Genomic DNA, 12,844 nt, shown 5'->3' with positions numbered 1-12,844 from the left:
TTCGAAGAAAACAAATCTGCCTGGGCTTGTGCTTCTCCCTAAGTCACAGGCATTATGGCTTAATCCACAGCTACCCTTCATTCCTCTGAGCTGTTTCTTTCTCTGACATTTGGACAAGAATTCCCATAGGTCATCCCATGGTGTCTCCCCTTGATTTATAAAGGTTTTACCACTTCAGAATCCTAGATAATGCCAGAAGGAATATCTGGAGGTCTGTACTCCATCCTCCTGCTCCAAGCAGGGCCAACTTCCTACTCTGAGCAGGCTGCTCAGGGCCTCATCCTTTGAGTATCTCACAGGATGGAGATTCTCATCCCCTCTGGGCCCCTGGTCCCACACCAGGCCACCCCATCATGAGAAATTTTTTTTTCCTCCCTAGTCAAGAGTTTCTGTCAGCCCATTTCTCTTGACGTTTTCTTGACATGACTTGTCAAGAGTCCCCTGAATTGCAGTCCTGCCTGCTTTTCTCCTCTCCCTTAAAATTGCAGGGGGAAAGAATATGGAATTCGCAAATTCATGGCTGTATCACCTTAACCAGCTTTATGTTACAGTAGAGCCTGAAGTATTTTTGAAGTTTTTTAAAAAATAGAATGCCAAACAATACTTCATACCCTCAAGATGTTTACGGTTTGAATCAAGGGTACTCAGTCTTTTTCAAGTTGTAGGCTCTTGCAGTAGAAAAGAGCTTCAGGATGAGTCCTATAATCAACACAGCTCAGATTGCTTTTCTTCGCAGCCTTTCTAACTAAGAGTGTCCATCTATATGTTCTCAAGATCTGCGTCCCACTTGTTGAAAACCGCTAGTCTAAATTACATTTCACCCAACAAAGAAACCTGTCTCCCTTCTTCAAACAACCAAGTTTCTTTCAATATCAGACAATACAAACGGTCCATCACAGACTTCTAAACACCAGTAAGCCAGTCTGCAGCCAGACCGGCTTTACCCTTATCCAGGGCAATTGGGATGTCCTGATACCTCATGAAATTCATGTCTTAAGGAGGGTGTTGGCTCTTTTTGACAGCCATAGGAAAAGAGAAGTGAAGCTCTGCTCCTTGAAGAGGTCAGGCACCCACCTCCAGCCTGAAGGGAAGTTCCTCCCTCCACTTGCAAGGCATCACCAAACCTTCCCTAAGTGCTTGGCACCTAAGCCAGACTGGCTGATGGAATCAGAGTCGTTCTTCCTGGAGTCATGCACCGGGGTGCAGTTATTCTCCCTGGCCTAATGACTGCTCAAGGACCTGTAGGCTTAAGTATACTCTCAGCACACAGGGAATCCCTCCTCTGCCCTGCAGAGTGTCTTATTTGTGAGCATCATCCCAAAGTGTAACGCCAGACTGACTAGCAGCCTCAGGATTTGGGTGACTCTGTATGAGGCTGCTGGCAGAGGGGTGAGCAGACAGGGTCTGCACTCCCACAAGCATTAGGAACACTTGCTCTCTCCGATTTCAGCCTGAGGCATTTTGTTACTTAAGTCCTGGCAACCTCACACTTATGTGTACCCTGATAACCTGCTGGTTCAACTTGCAGACCTGACCTCGTCCTAATTTATGGAAGCCGAGAGTCATAGCAGGCAACATAACGTGACCATATATGCTGATGAATGTTCATGTTATTGTCTCTCTAACTGTTCTATTACTTGGCTGAAGATTAACAGTGACTGAATTTATTTTGATTTTTAACTAATGCATTATATTCAATGAGAAATCTGCATTTGCTAAGCAAAAAAAGGCAACTGCACATTTTGAAATACTTCAAATACTGGCCAAAGGTGCTGTTTAGAGCTAAGATTTTTTGCAGACACCGTATTGCTCAAAAAGACAGCTTTAGAGCAGATCTTTCTCAGTCTCCCTGTTGGAACTACAAACCACCTTCCCCCGCTGCCCCCTGCCAGATTAATTCAATTTTAAAAACCCCAACAACAGCCTAAACTTTGTAGCCTGTAGACCCAACTATTTTCAGTCTGTTTCTGGTTTGCATAGAGGGGAATGGCACAGAACCAGGAAAAAATGCCAATATTGCTCCTCAGAATACCCAACCTCCCAAGGCAAGGCCTGACCCTAGGCAGCTGGGGAGTCTTATGCCTTCATTATATAGCTTTTTTGTATGTTTGCTTTCTAAAACAAAAGGCCTAAAAAGAGATGTTTGGGGCTGAATGTTTTGTTTCGCAGAGAATAAAGTGTCTGCAGTAAAATAAAGGGAGAGCTTCATTTCAGCCTCGCTGCCTGTTGTACGCAGCCACGCTGCCGGCAAATCTCTGCATATGAAGACAGAACCACCCTGCTTAACAACCCTCTCACTCCTCTTGGCTGAAAACAGCTTAGCTCCTTTGTGGCATATGCTGCCGACAGATCCTAGGAGCATAAGGACAACGATAAAGAGCATCGGCATCCTGAAATCCCACTTCTCAGTATGCCATAACTTACCTTCAATTTCTTGACCCTTTGTCCCAATGCCTGTATGCTGGTTGGAGGTTTCATTTTTTGCAGTTCTTCCAACTTTTCCTCAGTTTTATCAAGCCAAGCAGAGACGTCGCCGAGATCTGAGTTCAGCTGCTGCCACTGCTGCCATTTCTGTTTCATCTGAAGTTTATTTCTGAGGTCTTGAGCTTGGATGAGCTCCCATCTATCAATAATGCCTACAAATGATAGAACAACAAACATTTAAATCTTCAGTAAGGTGAAGAGTGTGTGAAACAGATACACAGAGTTTTACCAGCAAATTATTTTCCGGTCTACTCAAGGCCAAATAATTGCTACCATGTATTACTGTTACCCAGACAGTAATGCTACACAGGATTTTCATCACATTAATCGATGTTTTAATTCATGTGGAAGAACAGGGCAAATCTAAGGAAACAGAATTCAATGAGCCCAGTTGTGATTTTGCAGACACTAAAATTCATCACGGGACAAAGTATGGTCCAGCAGTTTAGGACTTGGGTTTATGTTTCATCAATTCAGTGCTAAAGGAGCTGGAGATGCCACCTGTACAATCACTAACACTATTTCTGGAAGGGCATCTAAGCCCTTCTCAGCAGTTTTCCCGTTCATCCCATGCATGGGCCCCAACCCTGGTCCATCTGTGAGACCAGAGACAAAGTGAGCTGGTGCATACAGCTTCAGTCTTCTTTTTATCACTTGATTCGCTTTTGTGATTGCACTATGGATGTATTACTAGCATCTCAAGCACCTGAAAGCAGGAATGAGATCTTAAAAGGTTAAGAGAACCAGCTTGTTGGCCTCTGTGGAAGAAAGTACCACAGTGAAGACAGTGAAGAACAGAATATATTACCAGCTTTGACAAAACATTTCTGTAAATGGGAGCTGTAGCATCTTGTTATATGGAGTACCAATAACTGAGAAAACCTACAGCAATCTTTTTTTAGACAGAGACACACTTCTTTGGTTTGAAATCTGATTAAAAGTCTTTGAAGTATTCAGTATTACACAAAAGTGAAATTGTTCCCATTCATTCCAAACAGCAAAGAGGCTGAAATATGAGTAATAAAAATCTCAATTCTGGCAGAAACTGCAAAAGCTTAGAACAGCAAACACAAGTTGGACAGTATCAGGTTGAGAAGGCAGCTCAGTGGATCTTAGCAAAATATATGAATTTAGAGAATAGTGGTTTACTTCTGTCGTTCTCAAGGCAAATGTGCTGCCTTTGTGACATCTCTGCTTTGTCTCCCCGCACAGCCACAGGGCAAACACTACAGCACCAAAGCCACTCCTAATGCTCTGTACCTGGCTGCTTCCCTGCAGCTGCTATATTCACAAGCTCTTGGTCATCTTGGGGTTCTTCATCGCTCATGTTGGCAGAAGGAATTTTCTCCTTATTGCTGCTGCTGCTGCTTGCACAGCTGAGCTGCTTCACCTGGAACAACATTTTGGTGGGTAAGCCCTGCATGTTAACAAGCCGTCAAAGGTCAAACTTAATTTGTGATCCTTTGGGGTGTCTGGGCTGCCACTGAGCTCTTGCGTGTCAGATTTAGCACTGGACTTCTGAATCTTTGCTAACAGCTTATACAATGGCTCTATGTGCCTTCTCAGTAAACAAACACAAACCATAGTGATGCTAATTATTACGAGCCTGGACCCAGCAAATTAATTGCTTTTGCACGACATGTACCAGACGCTCTTTGCTGGCTTTTGGGTCTTGGCAATATTGGCTCTAATGCTCTAAGACTGTATTAATGATGACAAAAGCAACTAGATACCAGTACCAGCTTCGCTGACAACTGGTCCAGATCCACTGAGCCTGGCAGCTGCTGGTGAAGCCACGGCTGGCCCCCAGCCACCAGGGCTGAAGCACCAACAAACAATAGCCACTTGGGCACACTTTTTAGTGCCCAGAAGCAGGTTACATGGTGGTCCGCATGCTAGAAAAGGGCCCTTCAAATTGGCCTGCTTCGGAAAGGGAAGCATGTCAGAAAGTATCAAGGGAATGTATTCAGCTCTCTCCTTCTGGGGTGCGGCGGTGGTGGGTGAATTCACCTAGACTTGCCCTATGGCAACGGAGGAGCTAATTTGCTCCAGATACTGACTGTGATTAGAAGCTTACCACAATTGTTCTGAATTGCTTTAAAAAAGCTATTTAGTGAGGGGATAGAGACTCTCACTGGTTATCTGACCCACCAGAAATAATGTCTAAGCTTGCATAAAGTGAACATTTGCCCCCACCCCACAGCTGATCTCTTCCTTGATGCTGGAGGAGGGGAGAGGGGGGAGTAACACAGGAACAACAGACTGTGTAGTAGTGGTTCAGTGCCCGTAGAGCCTCCAACTCACATAGTCTGGCTTATAGGGAGTACTCGTCTCTGGACCAGACAACACATTTCCAGCAATCTTTGACTGGTGGTATCGGCGTTTCCTGCAGACTGGGCTGTCTGGGGAATGCCAGGGATGAGCTTCTGAAAGAGACTTTTCTGGAACAAATAAAACCAAAACCATATGCCATGAGTGCAAAATTCCAGCTCCACAAGGAAGCTGTTGCTTTGTATTAAGTTAGAAAGCGCTCTGCATAAAATGGCATCAAGTTATGGCATAAAAATGACAGTTTTGCAGCTTTCCTTGCAAAGCATGCACATTTGCAAAACGTCCACAGTGTTTCAAAGGTAATGAGATGAGAGCCATGCAGTTATGGACATTCTGTTTTCTTCTGGAAAATGCCTGAATGCATGTATGAATATTCAAAAAATAAAAGAAAAAGGCTGCACTGTGGGTTTGCAAAGTTTGCATCCCAACAATACTATCACACATCTGCAATGCATGCCAGCAGGGACAAGTATAGACACGTCCCTGTGTGGAGAATGTTTGATCCGGATTTAACAGACAGGACGTACACAGTTCTGTCATGCACAAAACACCAGAAATACTTGCAGAGTTGGAACTAATGTCTTCAGTAATTACGCAATCAAAATCAGAAACAACCAAACAAGTGATACTACCCAGAGCAGACCACCAAGAAAGTACCAAAAGACTTTGGATCAATACAATGAAATGCACGTTAACCACCTTGGCATTTACCAGGCAAAATCTAAATGATATGTTCTTGACTTGTTTTTAATGTACATGTGAATACTGCAGCGTACGAACACCATGACAGGATGAGACATGGTGTCCACACAAGGCAGGAAGTCAGACATTACGTATGAGAGAGGTTGAGGAATATAGCGTGCAGCACAGGGAGATTGCCATGTTCAGACACATGCATTAGCAGGTGCCTACCAGAAGATGCTTTCAAAGTTTTTGTGGTCATTTTAAGATATGCCTCGGGATTTTCAGTGATTTCTACATCTGAAAAAAGAATAATGTCATTTTCCTCACTATTCAATATTTTCCAACTGTTAAAAACAAGTGAAACAATGAGGGACAGCAAAGACAAAGAGCAAAATAGGGTGTTGGTACTACTTTCAAACATTCTTAAAAAGTAATGTTTCTAAAAACTTTGTTTCTGAAAATACAAGTTTGGTTTAGACAATGCCACTCCCTTCATCAAGGCATCCAAGAGATGAGACTGCCCTCATCTATTAACAGTACCTCGAAAACCAACCAACAACGTGGGAGCAAGACCTCACCCCCCTCCCCTCCCACACAGGGACATCCTGCAATTGTCCATGTCGAAACAAACAGCTGGCGATCGGTTCTCACCTGACAGAGCACTGTAGTATGTTGCTTCTTCTTCATCTTCAGGAGAGGAGGAACCTCCCACATCACCTGTGTGATCCCACTCGAGTGGGATGGAGTCAACACTGACAGGGGTTTCACAGCCTGATCTTTCATGACCTTGAGCAGGGGGCATAAGCTGGCCAAGGGACTGTGCTGCAGAGGCCTTCTTATGCCAGGGATCATTCTGGATTTCTCCAGAGTCTTCTGGATCTGTCTCATTTTCAGAGGACTCTTTTTCATCATCCAATCCCTAAAAATAAGTAACAATTATGCATGTTAGTAAGATTTACAATAGATCTAAACTGCTCCATAAGCTAATGACTGAGCCACACAGTACTACTAAGGACTGTTTTGCAGTCAGCTGCAGTAATCAAAGACTATGTGGCTAAAATTAAAGGGAAGCATCATTTCTGCCTCCTTCTTTTGCCAAAATGATCCTTGCATCAGCAGCTACCTCCCTTCTTTCAAGACACAACCACCACCATAACATCTCTCTCTAGTTTGCAGGGAAGGGTACCAAGTGCCAAATGGACTGCGCAGGTCAGCAATGAAATGATGCTCAGGCAGGGGTGAACAGCTACTTGCAGATGTTCACGTTACTTCCTCTACCCAGCTTTCTAATAGATGTTCGTTCTTTTTGAGCCAAAGCAAACTGAGAATCATCTAGATGTTCCCAGTGAAAAGTAAAGAGCATGCTGTTCCCCATTCAGGGTTCTCACAAGAAAGTGGACAGATGGAGCCTTGCAAACAAATCCATAAAAAGATATTCTAAGTATGCTACTGAAATTAAAGACCACAAAGTGGTATTAAAAACACCAAAACCACTTTTAAAACCCTCAAACCACTACTACCTAAATATTAATCCTGTTAACTACTTCCACGCAATTAGCCAGATTCTGCTGATGAAGTCCCAACAGGAAACCTGTAAGGAGACAAGGCTGGCGACAAAAATTTAGCAAAGCTGGCACAACTGCTGAAGAGCTCCTGACCCCTTTGAGCTCAAACCACTCAGTCAAGCTGCTAGGGATAAGCAATGAGCATTGCAGTTCAAACACCAAAATCTTGCCAAAGCATCAAAACAACTGTTGCTTCTTACAGGATGCCTTGACGTCAGCCTTTGATGGAATCGAGCAACTCGCCCAAACACCTCCTGACAATAGCGATGAAGTTCCTCCAATTCGCCTTCAATCAGGGTAGCATCCAGAGGCTCACTCTTCTGAATCAACTGCTCCCCGAAAACGATGAGCTGATCAATCTTATTGGTGTTTAGTGTTATTTCCTGCTGGAAACCCTATTTGGAACAGACAAGAAAAATGATTACTTCTGCAATACCCCTTTCCAGCCTAAGGTTTGTCCTTTTCTTGCTCACTACTGCGAAAGAAAAGCAACAATTTGACATTGTTGTTTAACTTCATTGGGCAAATATCTTTTTACTCAAGAGGTACAGAGGTTTGTTTTATTAGCAGTACTACAGTTCCAATGGAAGTGACATTTTCCACCCACGTGTACGTCAATGATTGCAGTGTCCTGAGCCTGCAGGGGATCACGAAACGAGTTTAACTAATCAGTTTATTCTTCTGTCAGGTACATACAATCTTTCCTCAGTAACAAAGAAGTCTGTTTGGCTGGTTGGGCCTCTAGCTTACACAATGGTAAATCTACATCCCAAAACAATTAACAGCAGAGGGGGAAAGGAGAAACCAGCATATAAGCAGGCAGCAAGGAACTAGTATGTTCTTTAGAATCACTGCACGTGCCTGCTGTCTTATTTCTGTTGAAAGTCGCAGCTACAAACAATGCACTCAGAGGAGTGATCCTACCTTAATGCTAATTCAGAAAAAATCTCAACAGAAAAAAAGCACCTGAATATAGGAACGTAGCTTTTACTGTTAACACACGTGTGCCAGATGTAACGTCCTTTCCAGGCCAGATATCACTGTCACTGACAGCCGGTGTTGGGAGAAAATGGCAGGATAGAACTGAACTTGAACACTGAAGCTAAATTTAAATACTGTACAGTTTAATCTTGATTCAGAGGGTAAAAGTCTTAACGATTTACTGGTGTCTTAAAAGAAATATAGCCCTACAGTAATCTGTTGGCAATTGTGAAGTTCCAGAAAAGCAGATGATTCTGTCAAGAGAGGGCAGCCCAGTAAGATCAGCTGGGCTGTATTAAACAACTGCTTTCTAAGAATACGTACATTTAACTGACGCATTTTGTCATCAAAGTTACTTTTTGAGAAGTGCTCCACGTTTGTCAGTTGGAGGTCCATTTCTGTGAGCCAAACAAGGATGCTTTCTCTCAGCCCCTCAAACTCATCTCTCCGACTGGTGAAGTGCTGAACAGGAAGAAGGAAGCCAGTGTTATAAGACTTCAGCTACAAAAAAAGATGGTCATGGGAGCCCTCTGAAAACAGCGTTTTGTTTCAAAACTGCTGTTCACCTTAAAGGCCTTCAGGGCATAAATGGCAGCATGCCACGTACAAAAACTGTCCCCTTCGTTACTGACGCTGGAGCAAAGTGTCCTATGTTAGTACGCTATTCATATAGGAGAGGGAACAAAACTTCAGCAATGCAAGATGCTTCTATGGGATTATATTCTTGCTTCCACACCATATACCTTCTCCCACATCATTATAGCAGTGTAACTAACAGTTATTTGGACTCAGGTTTAACATCTAACCTGTTCTAAATTTAGAAGACAGGCAAAGGAAGCAAGCCTCATCTCTAATTACAAGTATTAAGGCTATGACATTAAAATCAGTAAAACAATAGAGAAGCTGGATCATGGATGACCACACCAGTGTAATTAATGCGTCATTTGGCAGGCAGCCAGGAGCTCTCTCTGCTGCCATCTCCCGCAGAAGCTGCCAACAGACATGCAGCTTGCAGTGGATTTGCTGTTCAGGAGGGGCATCGTATGCCACCCCAAACACAACACTCCTGAACTGCACACACCAAACTCCATCAGCGCTCTCACAGTCTCATCCACAGACTTTCGAGATCTAATAGTTTTCCCTGTCAACCGCTTGCAGCACTGCTGCATTTTAAAATCAGGCAGTGACAAATTTGCCCCGGGGCACAGCACAGAGTATCTGCCCAGAGACCAGTTTACCTCGACAAGCAGGACACCTCTTTAAAGTGTCACAAATACACTCTTTGACAACGTTCCTCTGTCAGGCAGAGCAGAGCAGGAGCTGGTGACAGCAGCGTGCCTCTCCATCACATCTCCATGTTTAAAACCTTCTGGGTGAATCATAACAGGGCTTGAAGTAGAGCCGTGTTGTAAACTCCAAACCCCGCCTGCACTGGGGCCCTGTTGTCTCTCTGCCTCTTATTTACAGAAAGGTGCAAGTGCACAAACACATCCACCCATGACAAGGCTGGGTAAAAGGAGAGTGGGATAGACGCAGTAAGGCCTGCAAGACACCTTCCAAAAATTGCACCCATTCTTGCCTTGTGCTTCTTCAACTACCAAGAACCCATCTACCAAGGACACACTTATGCCAGGAACTTGGTGACCTTTCCAGAGCTGCTCTCCTACACTGGCAACTCCAGACACAAACCAACGCAAGGGAGTTGCTCCAGGAACATGCATTGCCCTTGGGTAATTCCTACAGAAACTTGCAAGTGCTCCTTACTCTCTCACCCCACTGTGCAATCACCTTGAGTCTCCTCAGAATGGCAGCGACTCGTTTCTGGAGATTATCCCAGCGCTGGTTGCCTTCGTGTACCATCTGCTTCAACTTGCTGGCCGAGTCTGTACGGTTCTCGCGGGCGAGACGCCTGTACTGCTTATTGATCAGCTCCAACTGAGTCAATCGTTCATGAACGTGCCGTTGGAATGCCTGCAAGGCAAATCAAGGAACTCAGTTCCCTTGCTGCTAAGAGAAAGGATCTGTCTGGTAATATCCATCAAGAGAGATGATGATGCCCTCCCCTTAAAAACAGACCTTCCAACTGCCATGACTTCACTTATTAGGAAAAGGAAGGGGGGAAAAAAACCCATAATCAACCCACAAAGGTCTCCTGCCTATAAAAAACAAACCTTGAACTTACAAGCAGGATCTTGTCAGTTCAGAGCACTGGATTCTCCACATTAAAAAAATAAAATCTGGAGACAAATAAATCAGCCAGACACCTAGCAGCCACACACTGGCCGAATTATTTACGTTTTCTATACCACCACTGCCAAACTGGTGTTTTTCAGTGATCCAGGCATTTCACGCGGACAAGAAGTATTGAGCAGCCTGACCATGCAGCCTGGTGCTGAGCATAAAAACAATGAAGTTTTCCACTTTTTCACCTCAAATTTCTTCAGCTCCTCCTTTGCATGTGTGTACAAAACCTCTGAAGAATTAGGCTTTGCAGCTATCATTTCAGATGATTTTAGCCAATCTTCAAAGCGAGAATAGTCATCAAAAAATCTCTGCCACAGGTGCCAGGTTTCCTCAATTCTGGGAGGGAGATGCAAAAACGAAAAGGTTTTATCACAAGCAAACTATTAATTTTGGGGTTTTTTTCTTCTTCACAATTCAGCTTGTGGCAAAAGCTACAGAGTTTCTTCAAAATGCTGCCACAGGCTCCCTTAGAAGGGGTACGAAAGAGAGACTTACTTCATTCGCCTTTCCATAGACATGGCGCAAATGTTTCTCCACCGTCTGTCCAAACTCCTGGTAGTCTGCTGGATGGAGTCACACTCTGTCTCATTAGCACACGCATCTGAATCGTGTAGCAGGACTTCACAAATATTAAACACGGATTCCACCCCTGCAGTGTGTTGTTCTATGTCTCGTTGCAGATCCTGCCATTAGCAAAAGAACAGTTTGAGTAGAAGGAAACACGCGCAGCTAGACTTCAGACATACCTTTTCAAAATGCTGCAGAGGATGGGGAAACAGTCATTTGTGTGTCAGGAAAAGCTTATTTAGCTTTAGAAAACAGACTTGCAGGATTGAGCTGTGCAGATAACAGGCTGATAGGTCAGGACAGAACTGCCATGCAAAAAGGGATTGTCCAGCTTTGGTTTCTTGGTGAAACCTCCATCTTCTCCTTAACAGTCTGGACAATTTTAATGTGTATTCAAAATCCAAACCTTACACATACTGTAAACACATACTGGCTAATTTTGACAGTACAAGATGACAGTGTCTCATATCAGCTTACTACGCTGTAAGACTTGACAAAGAACTCATAGTACGTGTACTTTATTGACCATATATATGATCACAGGCTGGTATCACGAAACACAGCACACAAGCAGCTGGTGTTACACTACCTTTGTTACCCCCTCTTGTAGAGCTCCTGTTTTGACAGACTATTTCAAAAGGTCTGGAAAAGACCCTTTGTCTAATCTACACGACCGTTTTCCTCTCCAGAGCCTGCATCTCCAGCATAGTCTGGCCTTTCATTCTGTACCTGTAACTACTCTAAAGTCAATGTGATTAAATAACAAGAAAGCCTTAGCTAAATAGTTCTTATTGAAAAGGCAGCTCTGTACAATGCTACCAACTGTAAATATTAATGAAATTACAATGTCTATACATTTCCATCTTTTTCAACCCATTTCTGGTGTTCATAATGAAGGACAGGGAGACTTTTGCTTGAGTCACACTAAAACAAGAAACCAAACTTTTCCAACAACAGTGAACAGGAACTCCCATTAAATAATGGGATTACTGATTCCAGTGAACAGATGAAGCAGAACTGGTTTTGCTCTAGACTTACAAAACCAAAACAAAATAAACCAAATAACCCCCCCCCCAACAGACACAGCCTGTAGTAAAAAGGAGTTGAAGGAAGATCTTCCCAGAAGTCAACAAGTCGCAAGGAGCTGAGTATCAGCCACTGGCAGTCGTCAGTGGTGTTACATGAGTACCTGAAAGAAGAGCTGAGCCATAACTGGTCAAAATTTGGCTTGTGGGATTTGTGGTAATGTACGGCTTTAAGGAATGTAGAAGCCAAAATCTCTACATACATGAGAGACTGCCAGAAGCAGACACAACATAATTTTTATCAGCTTATTAAGGATTCACAGTTGTTTTATGAGTAAGAAGCAGCAGTGTCTTTTTAACACGGGCTCTATGTTTGAGAGCAGGCTCTACCCCACTACTGCTGCCTGGAGAGACCCTTCTGAATTCCTGAAATTACACTGGATTTATGGCTGTTTTAGTGAAAATAAGAATTTGGACCACAGATTACAAATCCACTCTACCTGCACATGGTAGTGTGGCTGACATGATCTCATTAGTTTTGGTCATACTTGCGCTCATGGAATAACGCTAGGCAGAATCCTTGCTGTTTTCCAAGCTGTTACTCCAAATGACCTGACCCGTATTACAGTGAGACAAACACAACAATCTAAGTAACAGGGCCAGGAACATACACTGAGCCCAAAAAGGTACTTTTCCTTCAACTCTGCACAGCATTGTGCAGAGAGCTTAAACAGACTAGGTGCTGCTAGAATTCCACATTAGTGAAACAGCTTTGAAATCTTAAAATTAATATTCACCTTTTAATTGAACAAACACGCCATAAAAATCTCTGTGGATGCACAATGCTTTTAAAATGTCATTATTCAAGACTGAACAGGTAAAGCTTTTCCAGTCATGGGTGTCAAATAAAAGAAGCCTGTAGGGCGTATTTCTCACCATCACTCTGCTCTTGCTGAAATAATT

General features: G+C 43.5%; 1 protein-coding gene across 2 annotated transcripts in view; it reads right to left on the bottom strand.

Moving 5' to 3' along the window:
- The window catches only part of SYNE2 (spectrin repeat containing nuclear envelope protein 2), a 189,300-nt gene that overhangs the window by 4,274 nt on the left and 172,182 nt on the right, over window positions 1-12,844 (bottom strand). The window contains exons 98-107 of one of the 2 annotated variants that reach the window (XM_080395850.1): window positions 10,785-10,972; window positions 10,475-10,625; window positions 9,834-10,016; window positions 8,370-8,507; window positions 7,265-7,459; window positions 6,151-6,418; window positions 5,728-5,796; window positions 4,789-4,925; window positions 3,745-3,874; window positions 2,425-2,636 (exon numbers count right to left, since the gene is read on the bottom strand). In XM_080395850.1, the coding sequence (XP_080251976.1) occupies window positions 2,425-2,636; window positions 3,745-3,874; window positions 4,789-4,925; window positions 5,728-5,796; window positions 6,151-6,418; window positions 7,265-7,459; window positions 8,370-8,507; window positions 9,834-10,016; window positions 10,475-10,625; window positions 10,785-10,972 (1,671 nt within the window). Of the gene's footprint in view, window positions 1-2,424; window positions 2,637-3,744; window positions 3,875-4,788; window positions 4,926-5,727; window positions 5,797-6,150; window positions 6,419-7,264; window positions 7,460-8,369; window positions 8,508-9,833; window positions 10,017-10,474; window positions 10,626-10,784; window positions 10,973-12,844 lie in introns of those variants that run through there. The other variant, XM_080395851.1, reaches the window with a different exon arrangement.

The sequence above is a fragment of the Falco punctatus genome (assembly GCF_963210335.1).
Source record: "Falco punctatus genome assembly, chromosome: 7".
In the NCBI taxonomy this organism is placed as follows: Eukaryota; Metazoa; Chordata; class Aves; order Falconiformes; family Falconidae; genus Falco; species Falco punctatus.
Note: the sequence above shows the minus strand (reverse complement) of the source record. Positions and strands in the feature narration are given on the sequence as shown.